The sequence below is a fragment of the Bos mutus genome, chromosome 13, assembly GCF_027580195.1.
Source record: "Bos mutus isolate GX-2022 chromosome 13, NWIPB_WYAK_1.1, whole genome shotgun sequence".
In the NCBI taxonomy this organism is placed as follows: domain Eukaryota; kingdom Metazoa; phylum Chordata; class Mammalia; order Artiodactyla; family Bovidae; genus Bos; species Bos mutus.
Window position 1 is genome coordinate 818,488 of NC_091629.1, and position 27,367 is coordinate 845,854.

General features: G+C 33.8%; 1 protein-coding gene across 1 annotated transcript in view; it reads left to right on the forward strand.

The window, feature by feature from the left end:
• UPF2 (UPF2 regulator of nonsense mediated mRNA decay) overlaps window positions 1-27,367 on the forward strand; it is a 95,765-nt gene that overhangs the window by 728 nt on the left and 67,670 nt on the right. The window contains 7 exon segments of the mRNA XM_070380887.1: window positions 4,375-4,754; window positions 7,165-7,944; window positions 17,451-17,611; window positions 20,633-20,830; window positions 21,296-21,445; window positions 22,674-22,777; window positions 25,308-25,393. Coding sequence (XP_070236988.1) covers window positions 4,393-4,754; window positions 7,165-7,944; window positions 17,451-17,611; window positions 20,633-20,830; window positions 21,296-21,445; window positions 22,674-22,777; window positions 25,308-25,393 — 1,841 coding nt within the window. The 5' untranslated portion in view covers window positions 4,375-4,392.

The window sequence follows — 27,367 nt, forward strand, 5'->3', positions numbered from 1 at the left end:
GGGTTCGGTGGATCGCAGAGTGGTGGGCAGGCATTCCTGGGTGGACTTCGTTTTAGTCCCATGGGCTGAGAATTCTTCACTTTGCCTTCATCCCGGGCTTCCCGGTCCTCCTGTTGAACTAAAGAGGCGATCGCGGGGTGTTTGGTTGGCGGAGCAGAGCCAGCTTATAAGTTTGAGGGGACAGTCTGGACCGGACCGTCGGGTCTCTTGCTCTTTTAGGACTTGCACGCAGTGATGCATCAGACCTGAGGAAAACTCTCCCTCACTTTTCCCCTTTAGCAGAGTTATTAAGTGTTTAGAAGAACTGTACGACTCATGAAAAAAACCATTTTTGAACTCTGGTGGAATTTGTAAAAACTTTGAGTCCTTTTTCCTGAGAACGTTCTTTAAAGTCAGAGACTGGGAGGTAATGCCCTTGTGCTGTTCTGCCCTTAGACCATTTTAAATGAATAACCCAGAATGTAAAGATTAAATATCATTCTTTCACTCTGGAGCATTTTCAGAGCAGTCTCATTGTGATTTCATACATAACCCATATGGTACTTTGCGGATAAATAGCTTTAAAGGGAAACACCTCTTTCTCTGCACTCTCCCAACGGACCATTGAAAGTACCTGTTTTATTAGTAAAGTAGTTTTACTTTTTTCTGGAAGTTCAGGGTATATTTAGAAAACCAAATAAAATATACAGCCCAAGGGCCAGGACACTATTTTGGGAGCCAGAAAGGTGGTTTTAAAGCATGGCTTCCTTTTTAATAACTGTGTGAATGTAATTATACTGGCTTGTGGGAGCTAATCATATTCCAATTAAAAGATCACTAATTTTTATCTTACAGACTCTATTTAAAAGTTCTAGTTTTTATTTGGAAGACTTGAGGTAAAATATTAAAGCATGAGTTTATTAAAATGTGAAATGGCATTTCACAATATAATTTAATGCTCAGTTTCACATTTGAAATTTGATGTGATACAAATACATACTTAATCTGAATTCTATAGCTTGTATTTTTTACTTGGCTTTTAAAAAATATTTATTTATTTGGTTTCACCAGGTCTTAGTTGGGACATGCAGGATCTTTAACTGCACCATGTGGGATCTTTAGGGATCTTTAGTTGCAACATGTGGAATCTAGTTCCCTGACTAGGGATCCAACCCTAGCCCCCGGAGTCTTAGCCACTGGATCACCAGGGAAGTCCCTACTTGACTTTTTAAGTCCTAGGTTATATAGGGGGAAAGAGCACTGGACACAGAGTCTCAACCCAGTTATTAAGCTAGTTGTGTAATCTTGGGCAGTTCACTCAGTGTAAAAATTGAGAATTGGAGTAGTTAAAATCTAGTACTCCTAACTCTAAACAATTCTTATTTTAGGCTTAACTCTTCAGTTTTCTCTGTGAAAGAGAATAAGCATTTGTTGAATGGCTCTCATGCTCTCTTCTAGACTTAAAGAAGTTTAAGACGTCTGTAAGAGAGGTGGCAGTATCTCCATCTTACTGATGAATAGACTCAGAGAAGTTACATTGCCCTGTTTCCATAGCTAGCAGGTTGTAGAGTTTGCAAAGTTATAAGTCTGACTGACTTTAAAGTTCATATTATTTTCTCATAGTGCATTGCTACCTTTACATGAACCTTAAAATTTTCATCATATTTTTGTTCATTTAAATTTAGTTCCAGGTGTACTTTGGGTATATGTTTGTAATATAAGGATGAAATGGTTCAAAGAAGATACCACTGCCAAGACTTGAGGGTCTAGTTGAGAACCTATGCTCTAGAGCAGAATCTAATTCATGAAAGACTTCTGCAGTTTGATATAGAAGACGTTTAAAAGTCTAATATATGAGTACTGTGGAAAATCACAAAAATTTGAGGGACTGTTGTGCTGATAAATGATGATCCTTTATAAATTTGTCAGATTCCAAGTACGTTCCTTAATGTTTTAACAGAGCTTAGTGTCTAATTTTGTCTTCATAAATGAGATATTATAAATTTTGGTACCATTCTTTTTTATATTCTGAGAACTGTTCCTTCCCGTATTAGCTGAAGTGTTGCTTGTTGCAGCTTCACATCAGAAAGAACAAAATCTGTATAAAACTTTTTTTTTTTTTGCATATAATTATAGATATCCCTAAGTAAGTTTATCTGATTACCTAGGAATTACCTGTCCCCATATCTTTTAGCTAGAATAGGCCAAAAGTTAAAACATAATGTAGAAACTGCTTAACCATCATCAGGGACTCCTTCTACTCTGAGAGATGTAATTCTGATTTGTGTAGTCAGTATCTCTTGTCACGTTTTCTAGCTGCATCCTCTTCAGGATTCTTAATAACTTTGGTTAAGCTCTGTCACTAGCTGTAGAAGCCTTGGTCAAGTTACTTGGTCAGGTCTCTTTTTACTCATTTATTAAATAGGGAAAATAATACTTACCTCATGAAGATTTTATTATTAAATGAAATAATGTATGTAAAATGTTTACTTTGTGAGAAGTAGCTAGTAGCTATTAGTATTCGCTCTTGAAAGTTTGCTTGCGTTAGGGCAGTCAGTTTAGGACAGTGGTGGGTATTGAAACTGTGTGAGAAGTTGATACTAAATTTCCCAGGTAATATAAATATTAACACTGTCTTGCCACATAAATAAGTAGTTATGCTCTTATGTATTTTAATGATTGTTTAAACAGGATTAACAGCCCTTTTTTGTTCAAGTTCCACAAATAGGGTTATCTGAAGCCTTTGGGTGTCATTGTCCAAAAAATGCATAGAACATGGAGGTGGAGGAGAATAAGAATAAAACAGAAAAGGGGAAGGAAGAGGTGGCTGAGATAAGATACAGACTATGACATGTGCCTCCAAAAATCACTGAAAGTGCTTCAGTTGGCTTAGATTGTCTTTCTGTGGTAATATTTTATTAGAGGGCTGAAATAAATGCTTTGTGTTTATAAAATATTTATTACTGCAAATGTTTTGTTTGCTAACATAGTTTTTATTGATGTAATTTAAAACATATATTGAAAATACTTGAGTACTGTGTTTTAGCTTAAAATAAAAAAACCCTCAGTAGTTTAAGTAATTCTGTACTTCTTAAATGAAAAGTATTTTGATTTTCTTGTGTACAACTTTCAAATGATTTAGAAGTTAAAACAAAGTATTGTCCATAAAAGAAATGACATGAGAACACTAAGCTCTAAGTAGACACGTATTTTTAGAAAAGGAAATCATGAATTTTGGTGGAGAATACATTTTTTGTTCCAGAGTTTATTCCAGTTAACTATATGGAGGCTGTACTATAGACCAGTGCTCTCAATAGAACTTTCTATAATGATGAAAATGCTCTATATCTGCACTGTTTGATGTTGTACCCACTAGTGGCATGTGGAGTTGAGCAGTTGGATTATGGATAGTGATGGAGAACTGAATTTCAGATTCTGTTTAATTAATTTACAGTGTAAGTAGCCATGTGTGGCTAGTGTGGTGGTTTTCAGCTGGTAGTGATTTTGCCCCCAGGGGAAATTTGGTGATGTCTGAGTAATTTTTGTTTTTTAAAACTGGGGCAATACTGGCATCTACTGTGTAGAAGCAGGGATGCTTCGCTTACAGTTTGTGCAGTGCACACGGTAGCCTTTCCTCCTCCCACCAGAGAACTCTTGCCCACGATGTCAGTACTCTTGAGGCTGGGAAACTCTGGGCTGGTGGCTCTTGTATTGGCAAGTATAGAACAGAATATTTAATTTAGGTATTATTTATAGTAATCATTATGTTTATAGACTAATTTTGACTACTAATAAAGAGATGAAAGGTCTAGTCTAGTTTGGGATAGTTAGCAGTTTTTGTGTTTGATACAGTTAGAGCAATGAGATGAAATTTATTAGTCTTGTCTATTTTATTAGTTGCTTCGTAGAAGGTAAGAGCTCATTTATGGTCCCACTTAAATACTTGTAATTGAATATTGTATGATGTAGTGTCACCAGCATTTCTTAGTGGTTATGAAGTATGGTGGGTGAAACTGGTTGAAAATGTTCTCAGATAGTACTGAAGTATTTATGATTAAATGATATGTCATTTAATATCACCTGTGAAGTTGATAGTGGTTGAATGTAATGGGTACATGGAGGTTCCTTATATTGTGCTCTCTACTTCTTGTAGAGACTATTTTCTGACTAAAAAGTAGAAAGAAAGTGCTTAGACATAAGCATAACTAATAATGATAGAATATAGGATATGATCAGTGATTTATTTTATCACTGAAATAGTATTTGTTTTGTATGCATTTTATTTAATCTCTCACAGTTGCCAAGTTGCATTAATATGTTCCACTTAACAAAGTAGTGTCACATTAGTTAAAAAAAAAAAGTCACTGCAATTATAGTGCTGACATTCTTTTACAGATTGTCTTGGGTAACATAATGCCAGCTGAGCGTAAAAAGCCAGCAAGTATGGAAGAAAAAGAATCTTCACTAAACAGCAAGGAAAAAGACTGCAGTGAAAGGCGGCCAGTGAGCAGCAGGGAGAAACCAAAAGAGGAGATCAAGCTTACTGCCAAGAAGGAGGTTATTAAGGTCCCTGAAGATAAGAAGAAGAAACTGGAAGAAGATAAAAGAAAAAAAGAAGACAAGGAACGCAAGAAAAAAGAAGAAGAAAAGGTGAAGGCAGAGGAGGAATTAAAGAAAAAAGAGGAAGAAGAAAAAAAGAAACATGAAGAAGAAGAGAGAAAGAAGCAAGAAGAACAGGTGAAACGTCAGCAGGAAGAAGAGGCTGCCCAGTTGAAGTAAGAACATTTATTCTAACTGTTAATGTATAGAAATAGGAAGATTGGAATGTTTTGGAAAAACAGTGATTATTTGAAATAAAATTTGCAAGGTGCAGTTGCTTGAGAGTTGAGAGTATCTCAATTTACTTGTTCTGTTAATTTCACTGACTACAGGCATGATTTCAGTGCTTTAACTCTTGAAATTAAATAATAGTAACCTTCAATAAATATTTTTTTGAGGTGTGGAGCAATTTGAGCTGTTTGTGCTTTTTAGAAAATCTTTTTTTCATGTTATAGTATGTAATCTTTCTAAGTTGAAAATCTTTCTTTTTTGGCCATGCTGTGTGGCTGGCAGGATCTTAGTTCCATGACCAGGGATTGAACCTGGGCCCTGGTGGTGAAAGTCCTAACTATTGGACTGCCAGGGAATTCCCGAAAATCTTCAGTTCTTAATGGCTGCTGTTGAGTTTCTTATATGCCAAACTCTGCAGTTGTATCAGTACCTGTCTTTAAGGCAGTCCTAATGAAGTAAGCTTATTGTTTTGTGAATTAATAAAATGAAGCTTCAAGAGATTAAATGACTTGCCTAAGGTCACAGTAAATAGTTGAGCAGCTGGAATTTGAACCTGGGTTAGGCTGACCTTAAAACCATTGTCTTTAAGTACAATTCCAAAATGCTTCCCTTTTTTATCTTTATGAAAATCTATTTGTAACCTTGTAAATCTGTGCAAGTGATATAATGAACTGGTGAAAAACGAGGTAGTCCTCTTAGGAAGACTACCAGGATGTAGCAGAAATGACAGTTGATGAACAGTGCGTGAGACCTAATCCAGTAGTGCATGGGCTCTTCCCTTTGTATATGTAATTTAAAAAGCTGTTTGCAAATATGAATTTTTATGAATCTCTTGAACAGCTCGGTTACCTACTTACCAAAGTTCTTCAGTAACTATTTTTAATGAGGAACTGGAGTCTTAGGTCTGAAAAGCAATAGTTTTGGAATATTCAGAACTATGATTCTTGAGAATTTCTTGCTTATTTTCTATTTTACTTAAAATAATTGGAAGGATATTTCATTTCACTGTAACTTTTGTTCTCTCACCCTTCTGATACAAAGAGCTTAAAAAAAACAATAGTAACCACAATGCCAACTTTTTATTTGGAACAATTCAAGCATGTAAAAGATAGAATGGAATAAATTAGTATCCCTTCCCATCTACCCAGCATCTGCAATTACCCCTTTTTTTTTTCTTGAGTATTCTAAAGCATCATATTATTCACCTGTAAATATATAAATAGGTAAGTATAAATGTTTTCATTGTGTGTGTATATATTCATTATATATTAAAGTATTTTTAATAAAGATGATAATTGAGTTGTTGAATGCATGGCAGTAATGAGTTATACTCTCTTAACGAGCACTCTCACTGCTGATTTTGTTTTTGTGTGGCTGGGAGGCTTCAAGGGATTCATGTCCCTGTTCTCAGTGATAGATGTAACTCTTTGTTAGCATATTGTAGCTATTAGTGGAAAAATTGTAGAGTTATAGAGTAACTCAGGGATGGTTATCTTAGAAAGATGAAAATCTGTTTTGTTAAAAATTTATATTTTAAAGTTATATATTTTGGTGTCTCAGAAACCTCAGATTGTCCTCATTCTCCCACTCCTGCCTGAGTTATTTTACTACTTCTGCAGTTTAAACATGTCCCATCTTTCTAGTGGAAACATAAGCAGATTTGATTTTAAATCGTCTCAGGATAAACTGAGTCTGCTAACCTTTTATTAAAGTGCTTTTATCCTATAGTTTTTCTGGTTCCTAAATGAGCTTTTAATTATACTTGAATTTTAAGGCCTAAACTTTTATTAAGAAAGGTACTTTTATTAAGAACGGTTTATTTAATGCTAAAGTATGGAAAATGGTACCTAACTCAAAGCATTTTAATATATTCTTTTGTAATTTTGTTCTTTATTTTTTTGTGGAATTTTTTCCCTGTTTCCCCAGTGCTTTTATTTGGTTTAGGTTTTATATTTTCCCAAACATATTACTTTGTTTTTTTGTATTAAGAATCCTGTTTTATCCATTTATTTTTTTCAGCTTTATTGGGTTACAATTGACAAGTAAAAAGTTATATTCATTTAGCTTGCCAGTTGCCAGAATGATTTTTAATCTAGTTATTAAAAATTGCTCCACTCTGCCACTTTTGGTGTTATCAGTAGAATGAGTTCTCATTATCTGGTCATTAATCAGGTGTCTTTAAAGTGATGAAAGGGCCTTTTGCATTTTTTGTTCCTCTTGGATTCTGTTGCTTTTCAAATTTTTCTTTTTTTTTTTGCTTTTCTAATTTTTCATTGGCTTTCACTCTTATGGGATTCATCAGTTATGCTTCAAAATATACAAGGTATCTTACTTACTTGTTTGTTTTTTATATAGAGAGAAAGAGGAATCCCTTCAGCTTCATCAGGAAGCTTGGGAACGACATCAGTTGAGGAAAGAACTTCGTAGCAAAAACCAAAATGCTCCAGACAACCGACCAGAGGAAAATTTCTTTAGCCGACTAGACTCAAGTTTGAAGAAAAATACCGCTTTTGTCAAGAAACTAAAAACTATTACAGAACAACAGAGAGACTCCTTGTCCCATGATTTTAATGGCCTAAATTTAAGCAAATACATTGCAGAGGCTGTCGCTTCTATTGTGGAAGCAAAGCTAAAAATATCTGACGTGAATTGTGCTGTGCACTTATGCTCGCTCTTTCACCAGCGCTATGCCGACTTTGCCCCATCACTTCTTCAGGTTTGGAAAAAACATTTTGAAGCCAGGAAAGAAGAGAAAACACCTAACATTACCAAGTTAAGAACTGATTTGCGTTTCATTGCAGAATTGACAATAGTTGGGATTTTCACTGACAAGGAAGGTCTTTCCTTAATCTATGAACAGCTAAAAAATATTATTAATGCTGATCGGGAATCCCATACTCATGTTTCTGTGGTGATTAGTTTTTGTCGACATTGTGGAGATGATATTGCTGGACTTGTACCAAGGAAAGTAAAGAGTGCTGCAGAGAAGTTTAATTTGAGTTTTCCTCCTAGTGAGATAATTAGTCCAGAGAAACAGCAACCTTTCCAGAATCTTTTAAAAGAATACTTTACGTCTTTGACCAAACATCTGAAAAGGGACCACAGGGAGCTACAGAATACTGAGAGACAAAACAGGTGATTTTCAAACGTTTCTCAGAATTGAAAATTTATTTTGGAGGTCATACTTTAAAAAATGTAAAGTCTTCACGCCACTGAAAGAACTTGTGGAAAAGGGTTTATTACAGGTGATTTCTTAACATTCCAGGAAAATTTCACAGGGTGATAACAGTCTAAGTACTCATGTTTAAATGTGAGTCTTTGATAGATTTTGTTTCTGATTTAATAGAAATTTGGCAAGTATATGATGATTTTTACATTGTGGATTTTTACTGTGATTTAAAAATCTTAATGTTGAGGGATAAGTTTTCTTTTTCTATCACTTTAACTTATCTGCTATTATTTTTGTGTGTGTTTCACTGTTTCTTTTCTATAGCAGGTTTACTTTTGTATTTTAGTTTTATTGATGTCACCATTGATACTCGCTCTTTTCAAGAGAATAAGTCATTCATTAGTGATATTTTAGATCAGAAATTTGGAAAACAGTATACCAAAGTAGCTGTGAAAAAATTCTTTAAATGCAAATATGTAAAGTGCATTTACAGGAGTCTTTCTCCTGGGGACATCCTTTCAAAATTCTAAAGCCTGTGGTGAAGATCCCTGATTTAGGCCACCCTTGATTGTTACAAGATCCTGTAGACTACTCTGTATCATCTGCACCTGCTGCTGCTAAGTCACTTCAGTCGTGTCCGACTCTGTGCGACCCCATAGACGGCAGCCCACCAGGCTCCCCCGTCCTGGGATTCTCCAGGCAAGAACACTGGAGTGGGTTGCCATTGCCTTCTCCTAGAAGGCATCAAAAGGCTAGAAGTTGATGTAGCTGGTGGATATTAGGTAAGTATGGAGGTGTGTATTTGGGGCCGGGCTGAAGGTGTACAGAAAGAAGTCACAAGCGGTAGCCTTTGGCTGAATACTTTGCACCTATTTTAAAGTTCCTGTGTGGGGAGAACACTTACTCTTACAAGCCTGTAGTTGGGGAGGACTGGTTTATGTAGTTACTTCTAGAAGGTGCTTAACTTAGCCACAAAAGACTGCAATAGTGTATGCCAGTTGTTCACTTAGGTAAGGGATAAGATCACAGCAGAGGCTATATGGATAAATCTGTGGTGGCCGAAGCTCACTCAGGTGAGAATTTAAGATGGCAGTGGTGCTCCTTAATGTTTCTTAAAACAATCCTCATTTTTTGCTTTTGAATAGCGAGGACTGTTTTAAACTTTAAAGAGGCAACTTCAGAATGTACTTCTGTAGCCAGTAATGGGTTAATAAAGTAGTGGTCCTCTATTAATAATTTTCACATGTATTAGCTTTCTTAGTTACAATTTACATAGTCATTTTTACAGTCTTTTTCCTTTTCACATATGTTTTACCTAATAACGTCCCAGGTGATTTTGAAAGTATGCTTTGATTTTTTTTTTTGGCTACTTTCTAAGGTTTTTTTTTTTTAATTAAACTTTGTATTTTGTGTTGGAGTACAGCCGATTAACAGTGTTTTGATAGTTTCAGGTGGACAGCAAAGAGACTCAGCCATACATATACATGTATCCTTTCTACATTTTGTGTTTTTGATTGGCCTCACAGAAGCTTTTAGGGCAGAGTCTATAATGATTTAATCTAGTCATCCTTCCAATGCAAAATGAAATCCATTTTACAGATTATCTGACATAAATTATTCTGAAAACTTCTTGAGCTTAGTGCCCTGAGCCATTGCACTGTTGGACACACCTATTCCTAGCCTGTTTGCTGGGAATTTGGGCTGAAATTTAACTGCTCATAAAATGGTTCCCTTTGATTTACTCATTTTTTCTGGTATAGACAGAATAAAGCTACTCAGAGTGGGGTTCCATGAACTGTTTACCTGTTGCCAGTGAATTAAGTAGAGAAACTGAGACATTTCATTAGACATTTTGATAGCAATTTTTCATTGCCATGATATTGTCATTATATTTTATAGCTGTGCAGTGATTGGAAAGAAAATTATTCCTTTACGACAGTTTGAGAAGCATTGATTGGCATGGGACATGTCTCTTCTTTTACACCATGATGTCTCAAAATATTTGCAGACTGCCAAGGTGTTTCCCTTTGATCTTCTCCAGGCTGAGTATCTCTGGTTCTCTCAATTTGCTGCCTGATTTTCAGTCACTTTGGATGTTTGTTTTTGATGCCTTCTTATCTGCCTATGGCCTACAGTTTTTATAGCTGCAGTCTTTTGACTTTTTGTTATACCTAAAGACATTTCTCAAATGGCATGCTACTGAGTCAGTTCTTCACTTTGAACTGGAGACATAATTTTTTATTCCTGATACAGACTTAACTCTTAAACTTTAGGTACTTTTGGCATATTATGTTAGCCTAATGATAATTGATGGTGTGTGTGTGTGTGTGATTTTTTTTTTTTTTTTTCCCATGCCACATGGCTTCTGGCATCTTAGTTCTCTGACCAGAGATTGAAATAGTGGCCCATGGCATTGAAAGCACTGAGTCCTAACCGCTGGCCTGCCAGGGAATTCTCAATGATGTATATATTGTTAATTATACTTATCCACTGGTCACATTTAGATTAGATAAGCAGACCTGTTTTTGTTCATGATGAAAGTCACAGAAGAAAATTTTGAACCAGGATACAGTGTTGAGACCACAGCTTCGTGGCCTTTTCCTAGAAACTTACTCATGTTAATACAGAGCTATTGACCTATGGTTGGTTATTAGAGGAGGCTATTTACTAAATGTAAATTGACCTTACCCTGGGAGCAGTTATTTTATCACAGGAACTGTCCAATTATATGTAATTATTTGGGGGATGTGAAAATCTTAATCACAGTGTAGAAAACAATTGGCATATGGCTTAGTAAGTCACTCATGCCTTAGGATAGCTTCAATTTGAAGAACCTTTGTAAGTGAGGATTGAAGTGCCTGACTGAGGAAAGACACGAGGAATTGGATTAATGCAGAGTCCCTACTTGGCCTAATGTTAGTCTCCTTACTTCTAAAAGGGTATGTTATAAAATGTCCAGTTTCCAGAAGTTTGTTTCTGCCAGTCATTATCCAGTAGATGTTTTTAAGTTTTTCTCTTATCATAGGAATAAATCACAGATGGTCATTTTTCTCAGTAAGGTTTCTCTTAGGCATGATAATGCTAGAAATGTAGGTGCCAAGCTAGTGAGTATTTAAGACTCATGTAGTTAAACTACTTTAAGCCTTTATTCACTGTCTTTAATGATGGTTTTAAAAAAAGTGAAATACCCTGTGTTTTCAATCTATGGATTGTAAATGCTCTTGGGCATTCTGGTTAACTTGGGAGATGGCATGGTGCTTAGGGGTTGTGAAGTGTTAGTCTGTACTCATTGAAGTCTATACTTAAAAATCTATTTAACCAATTAAAAAAATAGAGTAATAAAATCTCTCATGTTTTCTTAAAAACACTGTAATGGATGAGTGAAGGCATAACTGAATGAGACCTGTTGAGTCTCAGCTGTTCTTTTCTGCTGTTAGCTATGCTGATATGTATTAGTTACAAGCCCCTGAGGATTTACAGTTGCTGGTCAGCAATGAAATTGATCCTGGGGTTGGGTGAATTCTAGTAAATGTGAATTTATAAGCTTTTTGTACTTGTTAAGTACAAAATCTTATTTTTAAATGCATTTTGGTTAAGTAATTGATCTGAAGAGTTAAAATTAATATTTGCACATTTAAAATATCATCTAATAGTATTTTCCAGTCTAGAATTAATAGTTTTACTTCTTGCCAAGTGTTATTTTTTATTATTTTCAGTGCTATTACTTTATACACAAAATGCTTTGTACTTTGAGATTTTATTCTCATTGAGATAATATAACCTAGTATTTTTTTGGCATTTAATAAAAATTGGTTGAATAAATGATTTAATTTTATTAGATGTAACTTAATTATGTAACAGTTAATTTCTTACAGTATAGTGAAATCATGAATTCAGATATTAAGTCAGAATACTTCAATAATTCTGAAGTGTCTTAATTTCTTTTTTTTTCTCCTTTATTGGTAGGAATGAGGGCACATTTCTCTTTTCAGTACCTGTGAATTATGACCTTCATGATTGCATGCTCAGTTCAACAGCAGTAAATGATTTGATTTAAAGTTTGGGAAGGAAAAAAATGTAGGTAGAATGTAGGCTTTTTCCCATGTTAATGTAACCAGAGAGGTTTCTTTTATTAATGCAAATTCATGAGGCATTACTTTAACAGTGTTGAAACCTGAAAACACATTAACCTGACATTCAGTGGTGTTGCTTTTACCTTTCATATTCTTTCCGGTTAAGTTGTACCTTGCCTTTACAGGAAGATTGTTTATTAAATGAAGTCCAGGGGGTCGCAAAGAGTCGGGCATGACTTAGCGACTGAACAGCAAGTATTAAGCACTATTAAAATGTTATATATCACTGTGCGTTATATTTACAGAGACTTTAGCAATTTTATAAGTGTTTCAAAATTGTTACCTCCTAGATATTTTCTGATTGAGTCAGTGACGTTGATATAGTTGATTAATCACTGGGTACAGTTATGCTTAATAGTTGCTCTATGCTCTTCATATAAGATTATACAACATTCATAACCAACTTCAAAATTGTTACCTCCTAGATATTTTCCAATTCTGAGTCAGTGCCTTTGATATTAGCTGATTAATAAATCTCTGGGGACAGTTATGCTTAACTATTGCTCTACTCTCTTCATGTAAGATTGTTCAACATTCATAACCAGAGTCTAAAATGAAACCACAAGAAAATTCAAGTTCTCGTGAGAATTTGACAGAGTAGTAAAGAAGATGAAAAGTGAAACCTAGTGGTTTTCATGGGTCTGCTTCATGGTTATTTTGTCAAGATTCGGCCATGTGTTCTTTGTTATTTTACATGAGTGGTTAAGGACAAAGCTAAAATAGATTTTCTGTATTCAAGATTTTTTTTTCTCTTTTAATTTGGCTGATAGAAGATTAAACTAATACTTCAAATTTTAAGTTCTTGACTTTGTTACAGTGGACACTGGCTTTTTTTTTTTTCTCATGAAAATACTGTTTTACTTTGATATAGTGCATCAGGTATATGATCTCAGTTGATCCTCACAGTACCCTTGAAAGAAATACCTGTATTTTGAAGGTGATAGTTCAGATTTAGTTATTAAAGACCTTGCCCAGTGTGACTTTGATAGCAAATGACAGAATCAGTTTCTTTCCTATCTCTTCATTCTTTATTTTTCACATCTTCCATAGTACTCATCTTCAACTGCATTTTGTTTAAGGTATCTAATAAACCCATTAGCTACTCAGAACTTCTAAAGTCAAATCCAAATGAAAGAAGGACCCAAAAGAGAATATAAAACCAGCACCTTGGTTTGGGAAGACCTTGCCTTTGATATATGCATTTGAGAGACATCCTAATTCAATATATGATATCAAGTGGATAATTTGAGAGGCATTGTAATCCAGGAGTTAAGAGAATGAACTTTGGAGCCAGACTGCTTGGATTCAAGTTTTAGATTTGTCATTTACTCTGTAACTTTGGGCAAGTTACCTCACATCTCTGTGCTTTGGCTTTCTCTTCTGTAAAGTGGGATGACAGCAGCACTGTGTCTCTGAGGTGCATGTGAATGATGCATATGTGAATGTATGTGTGTAAAGGCGTTTAATAACAGTATCTGGCACATTGTAAGAATCAATGTTAGTTCACTGTTAATAGTATATTGCCTGCTCAATTCTTCAGAAGGTTTTTCAAATGAGAATATCTCTTTGTGCCTTTTTATGATTCTCAAAATGTGTATGTTAAACTTCTTAAACTTTCATAGCTTATTTTTTAAAATTCATTTTTAAAAACATTATAAAGCAACAGAATAAACACTGTACAAAATAGTAGCATGAAGGCCAGGCAATAACAATAAAAATTTTAAAAATGGAAAAAAATGCATGTCTCAGTAAAATTTTTTGAGGCATATGTGGCTTTCCTTATGAGATATATTGCTTGATTCCAGAATGGACTATTTGAGATAGTCAGATTTATAATATTAAATTACTGTTAAATATAATATAAAAAACACTCCAGAAATCAAGGATTGATGTACCCTAGAGGTGCTCCCCAATAGTGATATCTCATATTTTAGGTGCAAGACGTCTACCTTCTTTTTTTTTTTTTTACAGCGAATAAGACTTGGAATTAATTTTGTATTCATTGCTTGCTTTTCATATCTTTAAAATAGTACCAGTTCCTCCCTATCATGCAATGGAACCAGGAGAGGGAATGAACTTGTTTATAATATATTTAACAGTGGTACTTGGTTATCTCCAGTTACGACAAGGATTGGCAAACTATGGCTTTCAGGCCAGATTAGTAATTACATGATGTTCAAATTTCAGTGTCCATAAATAAAGTTTTATTGGAACATAGTCATACTCATTTGTTTACATATTGTCTGCACTGCTTTTGTGCTATGCCATCAGACTTGAGTGTTTGCAGCAAAGACCATATGGTCTGCAAAGCTTAAAATTATTATTTGTCCCTTTGCAGAAAGTTTGCTGACCTCTGATTTATGACAGCCTCAAAAGAATAGTTTTAAGTGCAACTTTCTATAATAGATGTGCTTCTGAAGAGATTGTAATTAAAATGATACACGATGAACCATATTTTCAGCTTGATTTTGCTTAGTGTTATATTCCCATGGAATTGGAATTCACATAAGAAATTTTGGTGAGATTTGCACTGATGTACAGAACATGTACTCTGGTCATATGTGCTGTGTATGTGTAAATCCCTCATACAGGCCTTCTAAAATTTAATCCAACTGAAAAACTTTTCCTGTGGACTTCATGAACTTACAAGAACTGTCTTATATAGTACATTCATTAGAAATTGTTTCATTTAAATTTCATTAGAACTTCTAAATGACGAGGAATTTTGAATTTTCAGGCACCTGCGATGGCTTCGTTCTCTGCTTGAAGTCTGTAGTCTTACTACATGCTGTGGAATTAGATATTAAGGAAATATATTTTAAATAAATGGTCAAGGAAAATGCATATGACTATGTATGGTTTGTATATAACGGATCTCTTCTAATGCCTTTTCGTTGTTGTCCTATACTGCTTTCTGACTGTACAGTGTAAGGTTCTATTAGAAAATCAACCAAAATCTAAGCCGCCTGCTCTCTAGGACTGTTCTTATTAGATAGTAACCTAAACATGTATGAGTTAAGTAGTTAAGTAAATTAGTACTATTAAAAGTTTAATCATGGAATTGAGGTTTTGAGGAGAGCGAGGAGTATCTCCGAAGCTTCAGAGTTTTAACTGGTTGCAGGAGGACTGGAAGAGAATCCCTCTGCCAATGCAGGAGACGCAAGAGATGTGGGTTCCATCCCTGGCTTGGGAAGATCCCCTGGAGAAGGAAATGGCAACCCACTTCAGTATTCTTGCCTGGAAAATTCTGTGGACAGAGGAGCTGGGCAGGCTACGGTCCATGGAGTTGCAGAGAGATGTGATTGTGTGCATGCATGTGCATACACTCACGCGCGCGTGCGAGGACTGGATAGAAATTGAATGCACGCATTGGGACACCTCATAGAATTCAGTCATTTAATTGACTGCAAAGTCCAGGCAAAAGTTTCAAAGTGAGGTTGATATGGGGAAAAGTGTTCACTTTCTATCTTGATAAAATAGGCACTACCTTGGTACAGCTTGTATGTCATAAATCTTTAGTGAATATTGTATAACCTAAACTGGATGTGTTTTCTTCAAATGATCAGAATGCCAAATTATTAGAGAAGTAAAGTTCCACATTATGGTATTTTGAGATATTTTTCAATTTTTTTTTAAGCACTGAAATAATTTTGAATCTTAGTTGTCATTAGAGGTTTTGAAATTCCTTGGAACTTATATCCCAAAAAACATAATTTGCTTCTAAATAAACTTTTTTAAAGTTTTTATTAATATTTCTCCTAATAATTGTAGAACATTTTAGAGTACCCTGCTTTTGAGTATTATTTATTCAAATCATTTAATTTTAATGGCTTTTTTAACTTGAAAAATGATGTGACTTCTAATTAAAAGTTCTACCAAGCTCATTTGAAGTAATGTAAGTCATTTTTCATGGCTTGAATATTTTTAAATGCTTGGGTTTTTGCTTTAATTTAAAAAAAATTCATAAAGCTTAATGAAAGGAAAGTCTGATAAATATTTGAAGAGAAAAATTGTTCTTTAATGACAGTGTTATTAGAGGAATACTGTTTAGCCTGGATTATTATGATTAACTGTCTTGGCATTTTACTAATCTGTTTGTAAAATGATATTGTCTAGTGTGTATTTAAATAATAAGAAAATGAGTGAAAAATTCTCAGTTTAGATCCGACTAGGCCAGATGTTGGGGAAAAAAGGATTGAATGTAATGAATTGTAATTGTTTTTTATATTGATCTATCTTGTATTTGTAAATGGGACCTGATATTCCTAAAAATAGAAAATGTTAATATTTTAAATATTGTAGCATTGAAACAAAAGTTCCTGTTGATGAGAATGGGGGAAGATGGGAAAGTTTAGAAATGTGCCAAATAAACAGAGATAAGTAAGTGTAGGCAAGGGTTTTTCTTCATGAAAACTTCATTTTCTATAACTTTTCAGAATATGACAACACAAAAAAAATCCATCTAACTCATTTTCTTCTCTGTTCAGAAGAAAACTCAAAACAAGGAATAAAAATACTTTTATATATTACTTTTGAAAGTGACTTAATTTACAGTTTATAATTGACTTTTTGAAATTGTATTTGTAATAAGGTTTATAAATTTCATGTCTTACACTACTACATATTTAGTTGTAGAAAAATTGAGTCCAGCTGTAGACATTTCAACCATCTAAGCTAATATAGTAAACTTTTTACTCGACTGTACAATTGAAAATTTTTCATTAATTTTACATTTCTGTTAATAACTGTGGGCGGTTTATTAGTGAATTGTTGCAAAGTGGAAGAATACTTGTGTCCTCTGCTCCTCAGAGTGGCCTGGCCTTGATTAAGTGGGTTGCTCCAGTGATATTTGTTAAATGACTAAATAAAGAGTGCTTGCATAGTAAATTGAGAATTCACTGTAGGGAAGATGCAGGCTTTTTCAAGATAATCTTGAATCAAATCATTGTGAAAGGTTAAAGGTACTGAGTCTCTAACCTGTTTTTGAAAACCAACTTGTATGTCTGGGGTATATGACTAACAAAATACTAAAAATTGATTAGTGGCATACTGTTAAATTTTGTGTTTCTGCAGCATACTTGTTAATCATACTTCATATTTTCTGAAGAACCAATGTTAAATTTTAATTGCTTAAAAGATTAATTTGTTTAGGTGAATTTGATGATGTAAGTTTTGATTTTCAGATAACATCTTGAAAGTGTTAAGTATTGAACATAGGTTATTAAAGAAGGTTATGCTAATAAGTTTGTTTGATAAAATCAGACAATTCCCAGTATAATAATAGATGATCACATCTGTTTTGATAAGATTGTCAAGATTATTTCATCATTTGTTTATAGGCGTATTCTACATTCTAAAGGGGAGTTAAGTGAAGATAGACATAAACAGTATGAAGAATTTGCTATGTCTTATCAAAAGCTACTGGCAAATTCTCAATCCTTAGCAGACCTTTTGGATGAAAATATGCCAGATCTTCCTCAAGATAAACCAACACCAGAAGGTAAGATATCCTTAAACACTGTGATTTTTTTTTTTTTTAGTAAGCATTAATGACTTCTATCTCTCTAGTCTTCTCAGATGTATATTATTGAAATTAGATGTTTTGAAATGCCTTTAAAGTTTTTTTTAATGAAGTATTAAGACCTAATAAAAACCTAAATCTACTTAAAATGCTTCTCTGAATGGAAAAGTCTTTGTGCTTAGAGCAGTGAAGCCTTATAATGATAACTTATAATGATATGATGGGTTTCTTTAGATTCTTTTATAATAGATATTCTTAGATTGTATCTAACAGGGGTTGTCTTAAACTGTGTTTGGGACTATGTAAAGATTTACTGTATTTCTCAGGTAGGTAATGTTGATTGGACCTTTGGGATACTAATATTTCTATGTTTATTTTTATTTTTAATTTAGTTGTTTTGAATCATGTATTATCATAAATTGTTACTTGCAGTTTTCTTTATAAAACCTTGCAGTTTTATAAGATAAACTTACCATTTTGTACAATGAGTTATTTCTCATATTATTGCAAAGGTGTTCTAAACTTCCTTTTTGGTAGGGCTCCTAATACATTGCCATATTATATTATACCAACTACTTGAGAAGTAAGTTGATAAATGTTAATACATTATTAATTTTAAAACTATCTGAAAATCCTATTGACTTAAAATCTTAAGAGTGAAGTATTTGTAAAGTATCCGTTTATAATACAGGAAAGTATTTTGTATTTTACATCCTCAATAAGAAAATATTCATTGTATACTGTGAAAACATTTATAGTCCTTTGGTATCTTCAGGGAGCTGGTTCCAGGACCTCTGAAGATGCTCGAGTCCCTCATTTAAAATGGCTTAGTATTTGCATATAACCTGCACACATCTTCCCATATACTTTAAATCATCTGTAGATTACTTATACTACCTACTACAGTATAAATGTAAATACTATGCAACAAAATTAACAAAATTCTGCCATCATTTTATAAAGATATTTTCACTTGGTACAGAATTTAAGGGTGAGGCTTTTTTTTTTTCTTTCAGTATTTAAAGATGTTGTTCCACTGTCTTCTTTCATTGTTTCCAGCGAGAAAGCTGCTATCATTCGTGTCTTTGTTCTTTTTAAATGTGTATTTTTTTTTCTGGTTGTTTTAAAATATTATCATCACTGAGTTTAAAGAACTTAATTATGATAATTGCTTGCTGTGGTTTACTTCATGTTTCTTGTGCTTGGGATTTGTTGGGCTTCTTGGGTCTGGGTTTATAATTATCAAATTTAGCAAATCTTGACCTTATTTCTCCAAATATGTATTCTATTCCTCTCCCCCCTTCTATAGGAATTCAAATACCACTACGTTTGAAGTTGTCTTCTCTGTGCTTTAGTATTTTTTTTCCACCCTGTTTGGTATTGGTTAGTTTCTGTTGCTTAGTTTCTATTGCTGTGTCTTCCAGTTCACTCTTTTTTCCTTTTTTGGTGTCTGATACTCTCATGTAAAGATGTTGAAGCTAGTTATGTTTTCCATGGTCTCCAACATGCTTAGAGTATCTTCTAGTTTATTGAAAATATGAAATATAGTTGTAATAACTGTTTTAATGTCCATGTCTTAATTATATCATTTATATCACTTCTGCATTTATTTGATTGATTAATTGATCTCTATACCTTTGGTAATTTTTCTCCTTTGGTGATATCAATCTTTTAAACATAATCTAATGGGTCAAAGTGATAAATGCTTTGTTTTATTTAGCATTATTCTGATTAGTACTGAGGTTAGGATCTTTTGATATACTCTTTGACTTATCTGTTCAGAGGGTTTATCCGTTTTTTTCTATTTAGATTTTGGACTTTATTTGCAGAAGCTCTTTATATTATGGATATTAATTCCTTTGTATAAATATTGCCAGTATTGGCTTCTAGTTTGTCCTTTGCTCTTTTTTTTTTTTTTTTTTGGCCACACAGCGTAGCTTATGGAATCTTACTTCCCCAACCAGGGGTTGAACCTGAGCCCTTGTCAGTGAAAGCTTGGAATCCTAACCACTGAATCGCCAGGAAATTCCCTGTTTTTATTTACATTTTTGTTAAAAAGGAATTAAATTTATCAGTCTTTTCTCTTACATTGGTTCAGTGTCCTGTGTTTAAATACGTTTTTTGGAAGGCATATGAGTAATGAGTTAGGGAGCCAGTACTTTATTATTTTTGTCCTGTTCTTCCTAAATGACTTTTAATGAATAATCTAATTATTCTCAGGGTTATTTTTAATCTGTATGATCATTCTCTTAAAATTCTAGTTTGGAGAGAAGTACAAAAAAAAAAAAAGTACAGTGAGAATAGATAAAAATATGAATGGTCTTTTGATCACGAAGTAGGAAATTACTTTTAATGTTCTGAATTTTAAGCATCTATAGTTGTATGTAAATGTAGCCTGTGTGTGTATACAAACGCATGGTTTTCCACTCTCTACTGAAATGTGTATATATGTCTTCATCATTCTTTCCCTTCCTTTCTAGTTATTAATCAGTTGACCATTTATGGCAATCTGTCTTATACCAAGTTTAATACCAAAAGGAGGGATGCTTCTTAAGGGTTTATGGTAAGATAAACCATAAACCATAAATATTTCATGTTCGCATAAAATTGCGAACATAATTGAGATAAAATCATACAGAGTGTTGGGAGTATTAAAAAAATGCTTCATGGGGGAAGTGGGACTTCAAGCTAGATGTTTAGGAATTGCCAGGCTTATGTATTTCTTATGTTGGTTTTAAGCTTTGTGAAGATGGGCCTAATATATCAAATAGCTACTTAATCTCATATCAGTTGCTTAAAACTTCAAGAAAAAAGCATGTTTATCCTGCACTTTCCTTTGATCTGTCCTGGTTTAGGGCTTTACTTAAAACAGAATTTGTGATTTTCTGGTAAAGATGGTTACATACATAATCAAGAGTGCTTGTTGACTGAAGAAGTATCTGTTAATTGAAACATTCAAGATTCATTGGTTTTAATTCCCCGTGATTTATTTTACTGTAGAGCATGGGCCTGGAATTGATATATTTACACCTGGTAAACCTGGAGAATATGACTTAGAAGGTGGTATATGGGAAGATGAAGATGCTCGGAATTTTTACGAGAACCTCATTGATTTGAAAGCTTTTGTTCCAGCCATCTTGTTTAAAGATAATGAAAAAAGTTGTCAGAATAAAGAGTCCAGCAAGGATGATTCCAAAGGTAAATGCTGGAGGACAAATTTTTATATTAAAGTGCTATAAATTTTAGTTTCAAATATTTGTAAAAAAATTTTTTTTTAGTTACTAGTTTTGTTATATGAACATTAAGTTACTAGATTAAATGAATGATAGAATAATATAGACATCTTAATTAATTTGAGTCCACTTTATCTAATCAGATTTATTTTCTTTTCATCATTACCACAAATCCTCATGGCCTGTATGTCTCCATTCATCAGTCCACCCATCCATTCATTTCTTCACTGAACAGATGTCATGCACAAAGAAATTATGGTTTTTGTCCTCCATGACCATAATGTATTTTTAAGAATATAAACATCAAATTTGCCAGATATAAATGTAGATTCTAGGAAAAATGTTGCAGATTTTGTGAATCTTTATTTTTTGCAGCAGGATTTCAATATGACTTTTAATTCAGAGATACTGATTCTTTGATTTCAAACAGAGACAAAGGAACCTAAGGATAATAAGGAGGTATCAAGTCCTGATGATTTGGAACTTGAGTTGGAGAACCTGGAAATTAATGATGACACATTGGAGCTAGAGGGTGGAGATGAAGCTGAAGATCTTACAAAGAAACTTCTTGACGAGCAAGGTAAACATTTTTGCCAAAAATTTAAATTTTTGATTAGTTTTTTTTTTTAATGTAATGTTTTACTTATTTTTTGGCTATCCCGTGCGACTTGTGGGATGTTAGTTTCCTGACCAGGGATTGAACTCAGGCCCTTGGCAGTGAGAATGCAGAGTCCTAACCAATGAATTGCCAGGGAATTCCTAACCTTTGATTAGTGTTTATACACAAAGCTCTTTGCCTGTGAATATGGGTCTTTACTCTTTAATTCCTTGTTTTCCTGTTGTCTCTAGGCCCTCACTTTTTTGGAATTTGATTTGGAACAGTAACACTACATGTCCCATATTACGTGATTACAAACTTCAGTGATGATCTAAATAGATATGTCTTGCACTTCAGTGCTTTTAGCATTGTCCTTAATGTATTTTATTTCTGATATAATCTTTACAATCTTAACATAAATGCATTTGAAAGTTGAGAGATAAAAAGACAATTGGTATATCAGTTCATCTGTCATTTTTATCTGTCTTTACTATTGAGTAATGTTTTGTATTTAGTAATAAAAATATCACACTGTTCATTATTTCCTGACTGCTTCTATCAGGTTTCTTTATTAGTTAGGGTTCTTTATTAGGAGAATGCCTTTGTCAGGGTTGCCTTTCTCTCTGTGGGCTTCATTGTTTCCTGCTGCAGATTCTCTAGTTCTCCATGTCATGGAGGGAGGGAGGCATGGCTGGAGGCTGCCCTTGGCTCAAACCAGCTAGTGACATCTGAGGAAAAGAGGGATTCTCTCCCACTGTCTGTGTATAAGCATCTTGGAGGAGTTGGCTAGTCCTGTGTCATGCTTGCCTGTGGCCAGAGGAGTAATGGTATCTGTGCTTGGGCAGCACCCTTTCCCATCGGAATCCCATGGATTGCCTTTGAGGGGAAGCAGTGATCATGCTGTTAGTTGAAGACATGGGAAAAGGGGTGTTCAACAGATAAAAATAGTAGATCTTCTCTAAAACTACATGCAACTTATGACTTCTCATGTAAAAGTTTGCCCTTTTATAGTTGATAAAGACTAGTGATTTAGGCTTATGATTCTAAAGATACCCTTTCTTTCAAGAGTAATATCTGAAAAAGTTCTTCATTTTTCATAAGAAAAGTGCTTTAGATTATCTGTGCCTCAGATAACATCTTATTGAAGATTTTTATTCTTACATTGTCTATGTATATTTCTAAACCTACTTAAAATCCAATTTCATATTAGAACAAGAGGATGAAGAAGCCAGCACTGGATCTCATCTCAAGCTCATAGTAGATGCTTTCCTCCAGCAGTTACCCAACTGCGTCAACCGTGATCTGATAGACAAGGTATGAGTGCCTCTGTGTGACTTTACTCAAAGCATGTAAACCTTTTAAGATAGCTCAAATTAGGCATGTCTGTGGTTTTTGCAGTTTTGGCTGTAGAATGAGCCATTTCTTCAAATGGAATCTAATATAGGAATTCAAAATGAACACAGTTGGAGTCAATTTGTAGATGCTGTGTTTGGGGGTGGAACTGTCTCTAGAGTCCTGTGGGCTTGACAACTCTCCCCTTCACATATTGCCACAGTGTGGAAAATACTCTTTTAGACCAGATATTCTTAAAGTACTCTCTGTAGATTCCCGGTGTCTTTTTAGATACTTTCAGGGCGTCTGTAAGGTCAAAACTCTTTTCATACTAATACTAGGAGTTTTCCCCCCACTTTTTCACCGTTTTTGACATTTGCAAAAGTGATGATGGGTAAACCTGGCATTTTAACGTGAAGTCAAGCTGCATCGGTAGCAGACTCTAATAATAGCCATTGTAGTCTTCATTGCTGTGCATTTGCGATTAAAAAACAATGTCGCTTTAATTTAAACATCTCTTTGATGAATCTGTAAAAATTAGTGATTTTGTTTCATTTCAACCTCTGAGTACACTTCCTTTTAACTTGATAAAATAAGAAGGATATGTGTCTACTGACTCAAGGTTGCCTTGAGAAAAGCCATTTGTATGATTGAGTTGCAAGCTAAACTGCTACTTTTTATATAGAGTACCATTTTTACTTGAAAGAATTGTGGGATGAACCATGGTTATTCAGACTTGGGTATTTAACAGACATTTTTCTAACATGAACAAAATGAGCGTCTCAGTTCAGGGAAAACAACTAAAAGTATTTACTGCCAGTAGATAGTAGTTACCAGTTTCCTAATTTTTGTTGAAACATGGTCCATTATTAGCCATTAAATGTTTTTCTTTGTTTTTTCTTTTTCTTTTTCAAAAAATGTTGACTTGAGAGGTGTGTGTGTGTGTGTGTGTGTGTGTGTATGTGTGTGACATTTTCTAGTGTTAACCAGCTTTTTTCTGAGTGGATAACCTTTGGGATTTTTATTATCCTAGTCCACAATTTTTTAGTATTTCATGTGGGTGAATTACTTGAAGGAATTTTAGTGTGCTTTCTGCTTTTCTGCTGTTATTCTAATTAGCTGTAAGAAGCTTTAATGTTATAAAATATAATTTTAATAAAATTTATTATACTCCCTTAACAAGCAGAAGAAAAAGTTTAAATTGGTTTTACTCTTAACTAATTCAATCTTGGTGAATACTTTCAATGTGCATTTACTGAGTTTGAATCTAATCAACATTAATTGTGTTTTATTTCATCAAAAGTTTTTAGCAAATGGAAGGTTTTTCAGTGAGTGTGTCGCTGAAGAGTTGACATCCTTTATAGGGAAATCAGAGAATCTTTGTAGAAAGAAAGAAAAGTGAAATTGCTCAGTTGTGTCCAACCAGGCTCCTCTGTCCATGGGGATTCTCCAGGCAAGAATACTGGAGTGGGTTGCCATTTCCTTCTCCAGGGGATCTTCCCAACCCAGGGATCGAACCTGAGTCTCACACATTGCCGGCAGACTCTTTACCCTCTGAGCCACCAGAGAATCTTTGTATTTGATCCTACCTAAAGTTTGAGAAATTAATGATAAAATAATTATGTGAAACTATAGAAGGAAAATACTGGTGATACCAGTAGAGTTATTTGATAATAGTTATTTTCTTTTTAAAATATATCTTAAATGTTGTTTTCATAAACTATATATTGAAAATCTTTAATATTTAAATAATATATATACCTGTATTTAAAAATACCAGTTACTCATAATTTTGTTTTCTAGTGGTTTCCCAGAGCATAGACTTCTCCTAGCTTTTCTTCTACACTTATATTAGATTTTAGATACATTGATAAAATATTGAACACATTTTTGTTATTAAAATGTAAAAGAGTGGATTGCTATATTAAATAACAATTATAGTCCTTATGATGTGGTTTCTTTAGTTTGTTACTATATCTGATTGTCAACAGTAAACCATTTTAGTTAGTATTGAAGCACGTACTCTTAAATTTTTCTGGTTATAATCTGTATCTGTCTCTCTTACCTGGTTTGTCTTTATTCTTTTTTAATCCTTATTAGCATTAATAATTTTCTTGGTTCCTGGCTTCTTGCTACTTTGTAACTTCTATCAGAAAACTTTCCTGATATTAATATTGATCTGTGAGATCAAAAGCATGGGTTGCACATTTCATGCAGTTATTTGCCAAATGTGTCACCATAGGTCTTCAATCTACCCACTGGAAGTTCTGTTTTTAGCACTAGGTTGTAGTTAATAAGTTTGTGAAATATGTTTTGAGATATATAAGGAAAGAGGAGCTTAAGCTTGATGATTGTTAAAGTTTGGAATATCCTTGTAATACTAGTGTCTTAAAACCATTGTGAACTGTTTAGGAACTATTAGGAATCCATTTTAGCATGCTGTTTTAGTAGCTAAATTGAGTTGTTTTTGTTTTTTTTTTTTTAAGAAAAATGTTTGCTTTTTCTCCTTTAGGCAGCGATGGACTTTTGCATGAACATGAACACGAAAGCAAATAGGAAGAAGTTGGTACGGGCGCTCTTTATAGTTCCCAGACAAAGGTAGGTTTAAAAAGAAAAAGAGTAATTTTTTAGTGTTTCTACACTGCAGTGATTGTAAGAGCTAAGCCCCTGTATAATTATCTCTCGAAAAATATCCCTTGTCAATGGAAGTTATTATCATTGTTGTTAGCATATTTTCTAGAACTTACTTCTCCCTGATTTAATGTTCCTTCTGATGCTTTCCTGTTATTTTAAGAATAATAGGAACTTAATAATAACTTAATCATTGCTAGAAGCAATTTATTTACACCTCCTCTGAGGAGAAAAAATAGTATATTTTTTTTTTTTTTGGAGAATTTTTTTTTGTAGAAAGATCAGAGTAAATTGATTTTATCTAGTTCTTACGTGTTGTGTTTAAATGAAAATTCTCAAGGTTTTTTTGGTGTTTATGCTGGTTTGGACTTGAAGCTCACATTGGTGATTATGCTGCTAGTAATTCAAGAAGTGTATTCCGTTTCATAATGCTGATAGGGAATTCTAATGCTCTCTTAAACTAAGTTAAAGCCCCTACTTCACCCACATGTTTTAGGAGGTGACCATAGCAGGTCATAGGTTGTTGACTTTAGGAACTTTGAGAAGATCTATTTCCGTTTATTCAACAGGGAATAATTAAAGGATTTTGTTAACTATTAAAATGATTACATACATCATAGCTAATATAGATACTTCCCCCAGAAAGATTCTGTGGGATTTCACTGAAGATTTCTTAAGCAAAATTTTAATTTGGTTCATTTGTTGGTCTCTCATTGGTAACATTTCTCTGTGAAACAAATCACTACTTTTTTCATTTATATTGGTTTTTATCCCTGTCAGCAGCCTTAATATGAGCATTTGGTTTTTCATTTTAGTGGGGCAAGGGAGATAGGATGTGCTAATGTAGTGAGTAGTAGTTGAGAATTATCCAATTGAGAAAATCTTAGATGAATTACTTTTATTATGTAAAATTATATGCTACATTTCATCAAATCTGAGGTGCCATCAGTTGCAAGGTACACCGTTATTTCATGAACAACTGAAAAAATAATACTGCCAGTTACTTATAAGGTTTTTGACTGTCAGACACATTCTACTTTCAAACTCAGAATTTCAAATAGTTTTTGCCTTAATATTTTGGACCATTTTTTTAAACTGGTTCTTTTTTACCTTTGCAATGGAATGTTTTCTTGCATAGTTTTCTTTTCAATTGTTCATATGAATGAATAAACACGTAGTAACAATTATCTGAACTTCTAGTATAGAATGAAGCAAATTTAGCCAAAATAAAAGGCTTTTTTAACAAAAGAATTATGCAGTGATATTAAGTAGTTTGTTTATAAGAGATCATCTTGTCTCCTCCTATCCCCATTCCATCCCACTCCCCTGTCCATGGAGAAGACTGAAAATCTATATCTATATCTATATCTATATAAACACTCTTACTTGGTCTTAGGCCAGTTACATTCTTTGTTATTGGATTTATCTGCTTAGCTCAGCAGTTAGGTGCAAACTAGAAGTAGTTGGAATCTGCTAGAAACAGACTTGAAAATAGTAGGAAGTGACAGTTGATGGTCTGAGAGGAGAGAAAAAGATATAAGTACTTAAAATGCATGGCCTTTTGGAGCCATGAGGAAGAGACCACTTGGTCTTACATACCTGAAATATAAAAATATTTAGGTTTTTTATAGTCAGCTTGAGTGATCAGGAAAGGTTAAAATTATGTTCTAAAATTTATTCATTCACTAAGGATCTACTCTATACTGTGATTAGTGCTGGAGGTACAGTAGTGAACAAGACAGATTCAACTCTTGTATTCGTGCAGCTTACAGTTTGGAGAGGAAGAAGGATAATTCTAAGAGCAGTTGACAAGAAGAATCCCAGCGTGCTTTGGAGCATATAACAGAGGAACTGATTGATTTAGTCTCGGGAGTCAGAGAAGGCTGCCTGGAACAAGGGTCATTTAATTCAATTCCTGAGAAAGGAATGAGCGAGGCGAGG